Source organism: Anarhichas minor, unplaced genomic scaffold (genome assembly GCF_050575085.1).
Source record: "Anarhichas minor isolate MPS153535 unplaced genomic scaffold, ASM5057508v1 ptg000011l, whole genome shotgun sequence".
Lineage (NCBI taxonomy): Eukaryota > Metazoa > Chordata > Actinopteri > Perciformes > Anarhichadidae > Anarhichas > Anarhichas minor.
The window spans coordinates 2,712,859-2,724,986 of NW_027466457.1; the positions used below are offsets into that span (position 1 = coordinate 2,712,859).

The following is a 12,128-nucleotide window of genomic DNA, read 5'->3' on the forward strand; positions in this document are numbered from 1 at the left end:
TCAAAAGTCATTAACTTCCAGAGAAGACAAGATGTCCTCGTAATCCCGGCTCTCTACTGGGTCAATGGTGGCTTGCAGAGCTTTGGCAGAGTTCTTGTGAGCTTCCATAAACTTCTGCAAGTACTTGGAGGTGTAGATCCAGTGATGTTTCAACACGTCCTCAAGCTCAAAGGCCTTTGACTGACGTGCATTCATCTTCCGGAAACGCCTGAAGAGCTTGTTTGCCGACTCGTTCCCCTCGCTGGCCCAGGCTCCTATGGATCCATCTCTCTCTATGATTTCAGGCACATGGGCCAGGGTCTTGTGCAGGTAATTAGTTATCTTTCCATTGTACCTGTATTTGAAGGTAGAGGAGAGAAGGTCGGCAAAGCGCTGGGAGTTAAAGCTGTAGCGGCACAGCTGGTCAGGGCACTCCTTGGCAGGGCAGGTGGCTCGCCACACAGGCTTCATCTGGATGTAGATCCTCATCAGCTCCCTCAGGGCCTCCCTCCTCTCCTCTGAGGGCACCAGCTCACAGACAACCTCGACAGCCTCTTGGGTCATTAGCCTGCGGGCATAGTTCCCATTCATCCTCATCACCGGTTTAAGCTTCACCGTCTTCCTCAGCTGTTTATCCAGGGCTGCCCTCCAGCTGCGCCGTTCCTCCCGGCTGGGTTTGACCTTTTTGTACACCTCCCCGATCTCGTCCTGGAAGATTTTGTAGAACTCAGTGGCATTGCCAATGTCACAGTGTAGTGCATCCATTGTGGGCTGGGTCTCCATGAAGGGCTTGGCAGAGATCCCTTTGACTCTGTCCCGCAGCTCATCTACAGACTCAGAAAAGGGGTTTGTTCTCCATATTTCGTAACGATCTAGGTTCTGTTCATGGCTGCGAGTGATGGAGTGTAGCACCATGTTTTGAGAGGCCTCTGCCCGAGTGGAGTCACAAAGAGTGCAGACGTAGGTGGACCCTGAGGCCTCCAGGCCCTCTACCTCGCGCACCATCTTCTCATCATATCCCGTGCCTCTGAAGTGAAAGCGGAAGGAGCGAGGTAGTCCACCCATGGACAGAATGAGCCTGCTCTCTGTCATTGCATTACGCTCTGCAACTACAGGCCCCAGGACAGCTGTGAGTGTCTCGTGGTCTGACTCATCCACAAACATCAGGCAAAGGGGCTTACAGGACAGTTCTGAGTTTGGCTTTGGCTCAGTAAAGATGGTAACCTTGTCCTCCCCCTCGTCTGCCAGGACAGAGACAGACATAACAGTGAAAGAAAAACGCACAGCCTTCTCAGGAACAGCTGGTCCTCCACCGTGCTTCTCGCTGACATCGCCCATGCCATCACAGGATTCCTTGATCATGACACTGAAGCCTGCGGTGCAAGCACTGTCTTCCATCCCACTCTCTCTCAGCCCCTCCATGATGTCCTCCTCCAGATCCTTTAATGCTGACACCAGAGCCACATCGTAGCGAAACCGTCGAGTGACGGTGTCAGCTGGGATGTCATCCACCGAGGAAGCCCATCCAGAGAGCCCATTAATAATGCCAACATTGCAAGATGTAGACACATTCCTGAGAGCTGGCTGCCATTCAAACTGGTGAAAGCCAGGGAGAAGCTCCTTTTCTGCAGCCCGCAAGGTGTGCAGGGGCTGAAAGATCTGGCGGCCGCTGGTGGCTTTGACAGTCCGGTACATCTTGTGATACTGGCTGCAGCTCAGGAAAGTGTTGACCCGAATGGCTAAGCACACAGCAGGATGCAACCCAAAGCCTCGGCCTGCAGAAAGAGAGAGAGAGAAAAGGAAAAGAGACACAGAGAGGCAAAATAAAAAAAGGAAGGAAGAAGAGGAAAGGATTTATTTAGAGCATTATTTAACACCAAACTGCCCATTCCTAGTGCTTTGAACAGAACTGCAGTGTCTAACATTTCCTCATTTGATATCCCACATTTAGAGTCATTTATACTGAGACAGAGGAAATCGCAAATTTAACACCCAAATGTCAAAAGCCCACAAGCCCATGATTACAAAATCCAATATTTCCTAATTTCCAAATGTTATGAGGGGACAGAGGGTGAATCAGCGAAGCTGGCAAAAGTGATGTATTGGCTACAGATGAAAACAGACACCAGCTGGCTTCTATTCCCCAGAGAGGAAGATGGTGCTGTCTGTGTAATTTGCAGATACAAGAGCTGCTGATGTTGTTTTGATTCTAACAGCCCCTTCACAAGAGTTGTTATTGTGCATTAAAGGGAGTGTGAGACTGACGGACAAGCAGGCAGAGAGTGAATGTGGGAGAGAATCAGGTAGGGGTTGAGCGCGCAACAGCGGTGATTCAATAAACAGAGATGGAAAATAGTCAAATGTTTTTCAATCAAAATCTTCTTCACTCTCTTCAATAGTGAACTTTTCAACTTATTGTTATTTATGAGTTGACTGTATTCATCAGAGATAGGATAGAGATAATATTGATGAACAAACACCATTATAATCGTAATTAGCTTTGTCCCTTTTCTTTGGCTACGGAGAATTATATGTTGATTAAACAAAAGCCTTAATAGCATCTTACCTTGCATCGTGGCCTCTAGCTCATCTGCCTGACGGTGTTCATTCCCAGACCTCAATGCAAGCAGAAACAGAGTCTGACACACAGACTTCAGGTCGCCACCTTCCTCTTTGTCTGCGAACGCCTTCAGCTGGTTCTTCATATCCCTCAGCCGATGCTTCTGGGCACGACGGGTCAGCGATAGCAGGTGCTGACGGGGTCTTCCCCCTTTATTGGCTAGCAAGTAGTTGTCAAGTTCTGATGACTGCTGCTTATCGTCCTGTTCATCGAGCTCATGGCCCAGACAATGAGCTTTAAATGAGTCTAGCCTGACCTGCTTGCCACAGCCGCTCCTGGGGCAGAGCAAAGACAGGGAATACAGGGCTGATAAGAAGGCTTTAGCGGGCGGGGCGAGATCATCAACGCCGCAGCATAAGTTGCAGGCCGGGCAGTGAGGCCCCAGAACGTGGTTATATTTTATAATACAGCTGCGGCAGAAGAGGTGTCCACAGGGCGACTGGACTGGATCAGAGAGCAGGTGGTCGCACACTAGGCATTTGAAAGAACAGAGGAAGTCTACAGGTAGCTTCTCAGAGATGAGCTTGATATTCAGGTGGTCTTTCTGGCAGTGGGTAATGTTCCTCACCCACTGCTCTCTCTGGATGCTGGGTTTCCTCCATGCCCTTAGCACAGGACCATGATGATGGTCTCCAAATGGTCTCAGAGCCCTCCTCTCATCAACGGCAATGCTGTCGCCATGGTTTCTCCTGGTCCTTTTTGCCAGACTCTGCGCTCTGGGAATGGCTTTCCGCCTCTTCCTCCCAGTCCGCTGGAATGAAGGTTTCCTAGGGGAGCAAAGGTGGCAGGTGGAAGAGTGGGGTTTCCACTCAGGGACTCTTGTTCTGGAGAAGCTGCAGACCCCCCCTCCTCTTATGGCTACCACCCAGCAGCGATGGCAGAAGGAAAGAGGGTGGACAGATTCTGTGTCCTCTGTCACGTCCACTTTAAAGACTTTGAGGACGACATCCGGCCAGCTGGTAAACTTGCAGCCCATTTTACGCAGAGCACCTTTGCTGACCTCATCCAGATCCCCATTAACATTGTGCATCGGTCCTTTGACTTTTCGCAGGACCATTCCACAGAGACGGCACAAGCACCTTTAAAGAGGAAAAACAATGCTGTCAAATTTTTTGAAAGAAATGCACAATAACGTTTACATAATATTGTGACATGTATTCACCTGAGTTGGTTCATGTGGGTCTCCATTTCCTGTAGCTTCATATCAACTCTCCGGCCAGGGCCCTCCACATTTTCCTGGCTTTTCCCCCCGAGGCATAATTTCATAACACTCCCTGGACCCATGCCATTATCGAACTCTATGTTTAGAGCTGCAGGAGGAGAGATCCCTGACAAGGCTCCTTTCTCAGGCCGTGTCTCAGTGGGCAGAGGTGCCTTCTCCATGGATCTCAGCCTGAAGAGTTTAAACTTCCACTGAGAGTACTTAGAGTGGGGATGGTGGAGCTCAGCCGGCATGGAGGATCTGGGGCCGTCTGTCTCCAGGCTCAACTCCGCCATGATGTGGCTTAGTCCTCAGACCCTGGAGACGAGAGGGGAGGAGAGGAGAGCTTAGTATGATGTATCACAATTGTATGAAAATAATTTCAGTTGTCCATGAGATACACGGTTGTGGATGCTTTAAAACAATGCATTAAAATGCTCAAATATCCCAAGTGCCTTTTCAGCATTGAGCTCATGACACAATCGAACAGCTTTCCTTGATTCCTGTTGAATTTATACACCAAGTACCCTGAAATCCCACTGAGCAGAGAGTAGTGAGCCCCGACCTAGAGTGCTGTGTTACACCAAAAGTGGCATTTGGATCTTGTGTAAAATGCATGAGACAAGCATTTGGGGATCGATACAGCACAAAAATCTTCATTTCTCCCATCTCCAATCCCATCGCTCAGGGAGCCATTGTGATTTTTTTTCCCTTTGACACAGCGAGTTTGCTAAATGGGCAACCTTATCCCTGCAAGGCTGTCAATCATTTATATTAGTCATTTTCTTGGCTGGAGAGCGAATTTGAGCCCTGGGAGCCTCTGACTGGCATTTTCAATGTGAATAATAAAATAAGAGATTCAGGAAACTTATTTCATAATACACACATATATTGACCAAATCGAAGGGAAAAGAAAACAAGAAACCCTCATATCGAATAAAGATCATAAAGAATTATTCCAAACACAACATTGTTAAATCTAGGAGTCGTATTTAAACAGCCAAGTGCTCTTATGATTTGGCACAGGTAAGATCAATGATACTGCTGCACTGACAGGTCTTATTTCATCTCCTCCCATACGATCTACGTTCCGTTAAAAGTCCAGACAATAAAGCAGTCATACAATCTTACCATTGCACAACTATAGTGCACACAATCTAGCCTCTTTCGTGTATCCGTCTTTCGTGTATCCATCTTTCAGTTGCGTGTTCTCCCTGGGAGGCTTGAATCTGGCAATACTCCTTCATTTCCTGGCTTTCTGTGTACTTGGCAGGCTGAACTCTCCTTTGAGACAAACAGCTGAGCCTGTATGCATGTGTGTCAGCTGCGCTCTTACCTTGTTTTTTTGGTCTCAGCTGGCGTCAGCTCCCCTGAGGGGTCCTTTCCGCATGGGAGCACAAGGGAAGCCCTGGAGCCCGGCCCTACGCACCACATATACTGTCTATGTTAGAGCCTCAGTTTAGAGCATGTGTTACCAGGAGTTATGGTTCCATACACTGGGATTGCCCCTGTCTGTCTCCTTGTGTCTTGTATTTATACCCTTCCTTAGATGGGATCCCAACAGTCAACTCCTGACACCTGATGCAGGCAGCTGATTTGAACAAACAAAACAAGGTCAACCCCAAAGCACAGTTGCAAACATGTGTATACACAGAATCCAACAGCATACCCCAAATAAGCCACACCACACTGATCCTCAGCTGGAAACACTTCTATGTCACCTTTATCTCCCCTTTCTCATATCCATCTGCAGGCTCACCTCATCCAGGTGGCCTCTCTCTGATAGACTGAGAGATACTGTTAAACTTATAAGCTACAAGTGCAGAAACAAAACAGATGATAGAATAAATGCATTTTCCCATCCCACGGACAAATAAAAAGTAGGACAGACATTATATTAAAAAAAATTTGTTTAATTACAAATTGTATTACGAATTTGACAATACTTTTAAAAACCAGCTGGAATAAAAGAGCTGGTTACAAGCACAGGTTGACCGAACGGGCCTGAATGCTCAGGAGGCCCCTATGCCAGAGCTTCTGTGTGAAGTCATTGTTAATAAATTTGCATTTATTGTTGCATAGTCAAAGGTTTCAGTCATTCCTGTCAATAACAGAACCCTAAAAGTCCACTGAAAACCGAAGGAATAGCCTAAAAATTCACTTTGAAGATCATACGGGTACATTTTAAGTGTTTATCCTCTCCGTTTATCTATAGGACTTCAAGAGCAATGTATATTTGTTAATGTGTTGTTGTGCTGTTATGTGTCACTAAGTGTACCTGAACTGTAAATCCCGTGTGTTGTCACTTCAAAGAGAGAGGTTGTGGTTGACAGGAACTAATAATGTGTTTGTAAGTGTGTGTGTGTGTGTGTGTGTGTGTGTGTGTGTGTGTGTGTGTGTGTGTGTGGGTGGGTGTGAGTGTGGAGGCAGCAGGAATAAAGAGCCATGTGTTAGTATGTGTAAGGGTGTGAACAAGGCAGTATATAATATATATGAGGAAGACAGATGGACTCTTAGCAACGATTTAAAAAGGGCAGAAATCGGTGGACAAAAACAGGAAATAATAGTATTTGTTGCATTTATAAAGAGTGTCATTGTCAGTCTAATTACTGCATTATTGAGACTTTTCTCTCATCCCACTTAATTTTTCAGTGTCTGTGACTGATGCACCAGAAATGCAGGTGATGACTGCTGTGAATCAAAATGGTAAATGCTGTGATAAAAATTAGTCATATTAGGTTTAAATACCAATTAGCAATGATGTTTGAATATGAAGTGTTTATCTGGCAATTACCATTTTTGAAAGGTGAGTTTTCAAAGCAACAGAGGTGCATAGAGGCCATAACCGCGATGGGTCAAACAAAACAGAAAATATGGTACTTTTTATTCCAAGGCAACAGTACTGTACTGTGCCATGTGTTCTTGGTTACTCTCATTTTGTCCACCCCTTGTGGTTATTATTTGCAAAAGAATCCTCTCCATTTAATGTCAGCACATTTCATCCATTTCTCCAAATGCTGTCTCCATTCAGAATGAGATTTAATTAGACAGCATCGCTTGATGTAATGTCTCAGTAGGTATGGGGAGTATTTGCCCAAGATCATTCTTGTTTGTAATTATCCGGGGGATTAATCTGGTGTATTCGCCACAGGAGCCTGTAGCTGTTGCTTTGGATTTGCCAGCCAAGTCATTAGATACACAGTCAGTGGGCACCAAACAACAGTTGGGTCTCTCCCACTCTTGTCAGCTTAACAGGGGAGCAGGATGAATACTGGTGGGTTTTACGGCTTGTATTTGGTGCATATGGTCAAGTGTGACCTTAGACAGCAATGGTTTATTTGTTTCTTTGTGACTTATTTACAAGAAGGACAAATACACAAAATAGTTAGGGTGGAAAAGGTACTGTTTTCTAGGCCTGTCCAAATCCATAAGAAACAGCTTGATACAATGCTTGATACAGTGTCCAAGAAGAAGCAAATGATGGATTGTAGCAAGATGTTCCAAGCCTATTTATAGTTGATATTTAGATTTATGATAGCCAAGTAGCCTCATGTTTCCAAGGTAAACGACACACCTAGCTCTGTGGCAGACGGGGACGGAGCTGCAGATGTCGGCCTGACAAACAAGCAGTGACCCCCTGAGACCCTCATCTCTCTGCGCCTGCTAATTGACTTGTTATTGATCAACTCAAAGACAGTCTGATTTATGGGGAAGAGGAGCTGTGGAGACAGCCACCTGGCATGGAGCGGAGTGTTATGAATGTGATGCGCAAACCCTGGGGGACTGGAGGCTGCAGTTTAGGAAGACATATAGGAGTTTGCAATGCACCAGTGAACTGACACCTTGCACTATAGGAGGGGGTGTTTTTTCTAACATGATGAATCCAAACAACACCAGTGAGCATGCAATGTGCGTGTGGACATCAGCATGTTCCAGGTGTGTGCAGTGGGAGGGATGAGTGGGAATATGGTTGGGGTAAAAACAGGGGGTTTTGTGTGTTTGTGAGTCTGTGCTGGTGTGTAGGACACACCCGGGAACAAGAAAAAAAAAATATATATATAGTAGTCCTACTAATCCATCCTTGAGAAACTTTAGAATCATTACTGTTGGGCCTGTGTGTGTTAAACAAGGAGACAGACAAAGGAAAGAGAGGGAAGGTGTAAGAGGTGAAAGACAGAAGGGGGATATAGTAGTGATCTTGTGTAAAGGAGTTGCACAGGATAACAGGCTTAGCTCAGAGTAGAGAACACAAAGGGGCTTAAGGCTGATTGCAGGCTGTGACAAGGGATGGGGGGGGGGGGGGGTGAGATCAAGCCTTCCAGGCAGAACTATGTAAGCCAAAGGTCCAAGAAAGACCCCCTGACAGCTCAAGTCACATGGCAGCTTAAGGAAGAGTGTCAATAGCAGAGATGGACAATGAATGTATTCCACAGCAGCATTGGTATCTTCTTCACGGGGAATAAAATGTCAGCACGGTCCACATTTGAATAGACCGACCAAAATTGCTGCACGATATTTCTAAATGTCAGGAAGAATGTGGGCATCTTTGCGATTGTATTCAGGGTAAAGAGGGCATTTCGATCTCATATTTCCACTGAGTGTTAGGCAATATGCTGAGCATTGGGTATGCAAATTTTTTATTGCATTTTCATAGCACGTCCAAGAAGTTCTTCAGACTCGCCCAGCCGATTCTGAGTGAGCCGCCTCCCACTGTCCACCTCGTCCATCCCTCGTCTGGAGACATGATTTGGCAGATTAATACTCACAGAGGTAGACTTCAATGCAGAGCTATTCGTCAAAGCTATACCTGCCAGAACAAACGCCTTACCCAACTACTCAAATCTCCCCTCATTCATCTCCCCTGTCTCTCCCTCTAAAAGTCTTGTTTCCCTCGTCTCGCCCCTCTCCTCTCAACCTCACCTCAGGTTTTGTTAATAATCAATTATGTGATTATTCGAATGATGTGATTAATTACTGGCCCTCCCTCCCTCTGTACCACAGGTTAGTGTGCCTATAATCACACAGCGACAGCCAGGGGACAGCTGAGTTGAGTGATTTTGTCTCGAGACCTGGCGGGACCCTGTATGACTTGGCTGCGTTTGTTGTCGGCTCATCCTGACTGATGAGGCTTTAAGAGAGAGAAGAGACACACCAAAACATCACAGCGTCTACAAATAACATCCCACACACACTACTGTCAGCTTCTTGACACCAACAATATCTTCCATGTCCAGCTAGCAAAATATTCATTTTATTTGATAATCTAGTCTTGGTGCTGCATTAATTCGTTCCAAGTCTTGCATGATAACCGTCCCTGAGGCGCTGCAGAGTTATTTTGGTTTTTGGACCGGTTCCATTCATCTTCTCTGTTCTGGTGAGTTAAACAATATAGAGAACAACTTAAGCTACAGCAACTTTGAGTGTCAACCTTTACAAAAAAGAAAATCCTGTCACCACAGCAAAATAGGCCATAAAGAGATCAATAACGTCCAGCTATTGCAGTGAATACATAGCGTGTTTGTGCTGGTGTTTACAGCATTGCCCTCTGAATGGCGAGATCTGCATCTCAGCAATCCAGATGGATGTTGATCCACTCTCAATACAAATCAAACGAAATTAAACCCTAAGCCGGATTCAGGAGCACCAGAGTTGAGTGGGGAATCAAGACCAGTGTCTTTAATTCTGTGTTAATTAAATGTAGATTTCCCTGATTGAGGAGCAGTCCCTCTGACGCCAGGACCTCCAGTCACATAAACATCCACTCACCGGATTTGTCTTGTGTTTAAGTATGTATTAGTCCTCGTTTCCCAAACTGTCTGGTGCTGGTTTACACAGAAGGTCTGTCAGCTGAGGGATAGAAGCTTGCAAACAACTCCTCAAGATTTCCAACATTCAGCATCCTTGAAGGGAGGATTTCTGGGCAAGTTGTTAAACACCTTGATAAGTGGGTTACCTCCGTACAGTTTTCAGGTGAAATGAGAGTAATAGTGAATTCTCAGCACTAAATGTCACACTATTTGTCTCTTGACTGGTCATTCTCCCTCGTTCACTTCCCCACTCCCTCCCTCCGTCCCCCCCTCCATCAATGTAATGAGCAAATCATGGCCACTAGGGAGAGATGTAGAGAGAAAAATCAGTCCGATTATATGTCAAGGAGTGTGAAAAGAGTAGCGCTGTTGTTTGTCAACTCTAACCCCAAGCTGTCTGCAGTCTTACCTTTCCACCGAACACAATGAGCGCTTTTCCCACACGTAGATCTGCTTATTATTTCCCTGTCATTTAACTACAAAGTCCATTGTAGGAAATGGACTTTCCTGCACTAGCTCTGCCAGAGCTCAGACAAGTGTACAATGGACACAGTAGCACGCGGCTATCCAAGGCTGATTTAGAGTGACTGGTCTTAAACCAGACTTATAAAGTACAGTAATTATAGGAGGTAAAGGGAGGGGCTGTGAAGGACGCTGTGGCTAGGTGGGGGCTTTGGGAGGGAGGTTGTTGTCATTTGGCAGCCAGTCCAGTTGGAAAGAGAAATTACTGTTGGAGCCAGAGCCTGTGTGGTGGACCGTTTATCAGCCAGTCATCGCAATGATTCACGCGATCCAGCGGGGAGCCATAATTTTACCACCCTGCTCTCTCATGGCATCCTGCTGGTGGCGAGGATGATGATAGCTATGGGCTTCATGAGCACACGAGCAGACGTATATACAGTAATGGTTTGAGCACAACAGTTCTCTTTTCAGAATTCACAGTCACATGTATGTCTGTGGATTGGACTACACTGCGAAAGAATTGAGCGGTTGAACCTAACTGAGGGGCATATGGCGTTTCTTCACTGCAGCAGAACACAGAGATGCCTCGGGAAGGGACTGACAAACATGTGGTCCCTGTTGGAGGTGAGAATAGCTGGCGCTGAATACATAAAGATCACAAATACACCATCCACCTGCTCAGCGAGTGCTTTGGGACCCGGTAGATCCGTAGGCATTGATACGGTTTTGCATTTGCCGGTCTGCACGTATAAGCACGTATAAGCAAAATAATTCCTTTCTGAATAGGAAATTGGCAAGGGAGGCCTGTGATGGCCTTCTCATAATAACAATGATAAAAAAATGCTATTCTTCTATTCAAACTCCCCTCACTCTTCCTTTACCAACTTCCCCTTCTGGTGCCCATGGGAGGCACATCATTCTAATATACACAGGTTTTCATCCCTTCACTTTTTGTGAAAGACCTGCAGGAGAGACAGAGACAGGGAGAGCGAGAGGCAGAGAGACGGAGACTGTTTATTCAGTCAGATGGTCTAACGTGTGTGGAATAGATTTGAGCTAAAGAGGAAGCTGTCTACACAATGGCAGTTTGCATCGGCGAGTGAATGGTGCCACGTCTGAAATCACGTCCTCATTGACTCATTGACTTTGCTCGATAATGAGCAACAAATTGAGACTTTGAATGATTCATCATCATCATCATCACTGACAGGTGCAGTGCTGCATCATGGCAATGAGACGTCTATTAAGGCGAAACATTGCATTGGGGCATATTTAGCAACGCGGCTAACACTCTTCAGCCAGTCAGGCTGTACTTAAAAGGTGCAGTCAGCGATTTTAATCCAATACACTTTTGTCAAATTCAGTGATCTTCTCACGGTCCGCTCTGTAAAAACACTGTTTCAGCCCATCACCCACAGGGGGCGGTAGTGCTCGCGCTATCTTCCAGTGAACAGAGTAGAAGGCGAGTTAGCAAAGCACTACATAATGCAAAACTTTATGCACTTAGAATTCAAGAAAAGTAAATACAGTGATAGGCAAGGAAGGAGTGATTTTGGACACAGCCTAAATTGAGTACTTTTATTCGTTCATCATTGCTTTTTAGATAATTTACTCATGCAAAATGATGTTCCCAAGATGGCTGCAACGATGTCTCCATATCAGTCTTTTATACTCTTTTTTTCCTCTTCTCGCTTCACTTCGTCGTGCCATTCACTGTCATTGTGAAAAGGTGTGTGTGACTCCACTAGTAGAGCAGAGCCCATTATCGTAAATAGGCCAATAAGTAACTTCACACAACGTGTCTCCAAAGCAAGCACACTCTATATGCAAAGCAGAAGCACACTGTAAAAGAAACTGGTGCCAAGTGATTATATTTGTAATTTAATTTCCTTGGTCACACAGAGATAAGAGCAGGGAGCGGCTACAGTTGGCCAGGGATGAATAGAGTGATGAGAATGGGACTACAGCTTCATTGTCTGGACTGAGATGTCCGAGACGACACCACTTACGAACAAGGGTACCGGCGGGCAGATATGGTGCATACGCAGGGATTTATAAG

General features: G+C 45.8%; 1 protein-coding gene across 1 annotated transcript; it reads right to left on the minus strand.

Moving 5' to 3' along the window:
• rag1 (recombination activating 1) lies at positions 1 to 4,096 on the minus strand. The gene is made up of 3 exons (XM_076089844.1): positions 3,762 to 4,096; positions 2,546 to 3,678; positions 1 to 1,754 (listed from the first exon to the last, which is right to left on the minus strand). Exons 1-3 carry the CDS (start codon positions 4,094 to 4,096, stop codon positions 1 to 3), a joined length of 3,222 nt encoding a protein of 1,073 aa, XP_075945959.1.
• Positions 4,097 to 12,128: the final 8,032 nt, after the last annotated feature.

What these genes read in the sequence shown, in the direction of transcription:
- rag1 (XM_076089844.1), bottom strand. Translation starts at nt 4,096, where the DNA reads ATGGCGGAGTTGAGCCTGGAGACAGACGGCCCCAGATCCTCCATGCCG. An exon ending in ACCCACATGAACCAACTCAG is followed by an intron (nt 3,679 to 3,761) that starts GTGAATACATGT and finishes TCCTCTTTAAAG; the next exon opens with GTGCTTGTGCCGTCTCTGTG. An exon ending in GCTAGAGGCCACGATGCAAG is followed by an intron (nt 1,755 to 2,545) that starts GTAAGATGCTAT and finishes CTCTTTCTGCAG; the next exon opens with GCCGAGGCTTTGGGTTGCAT.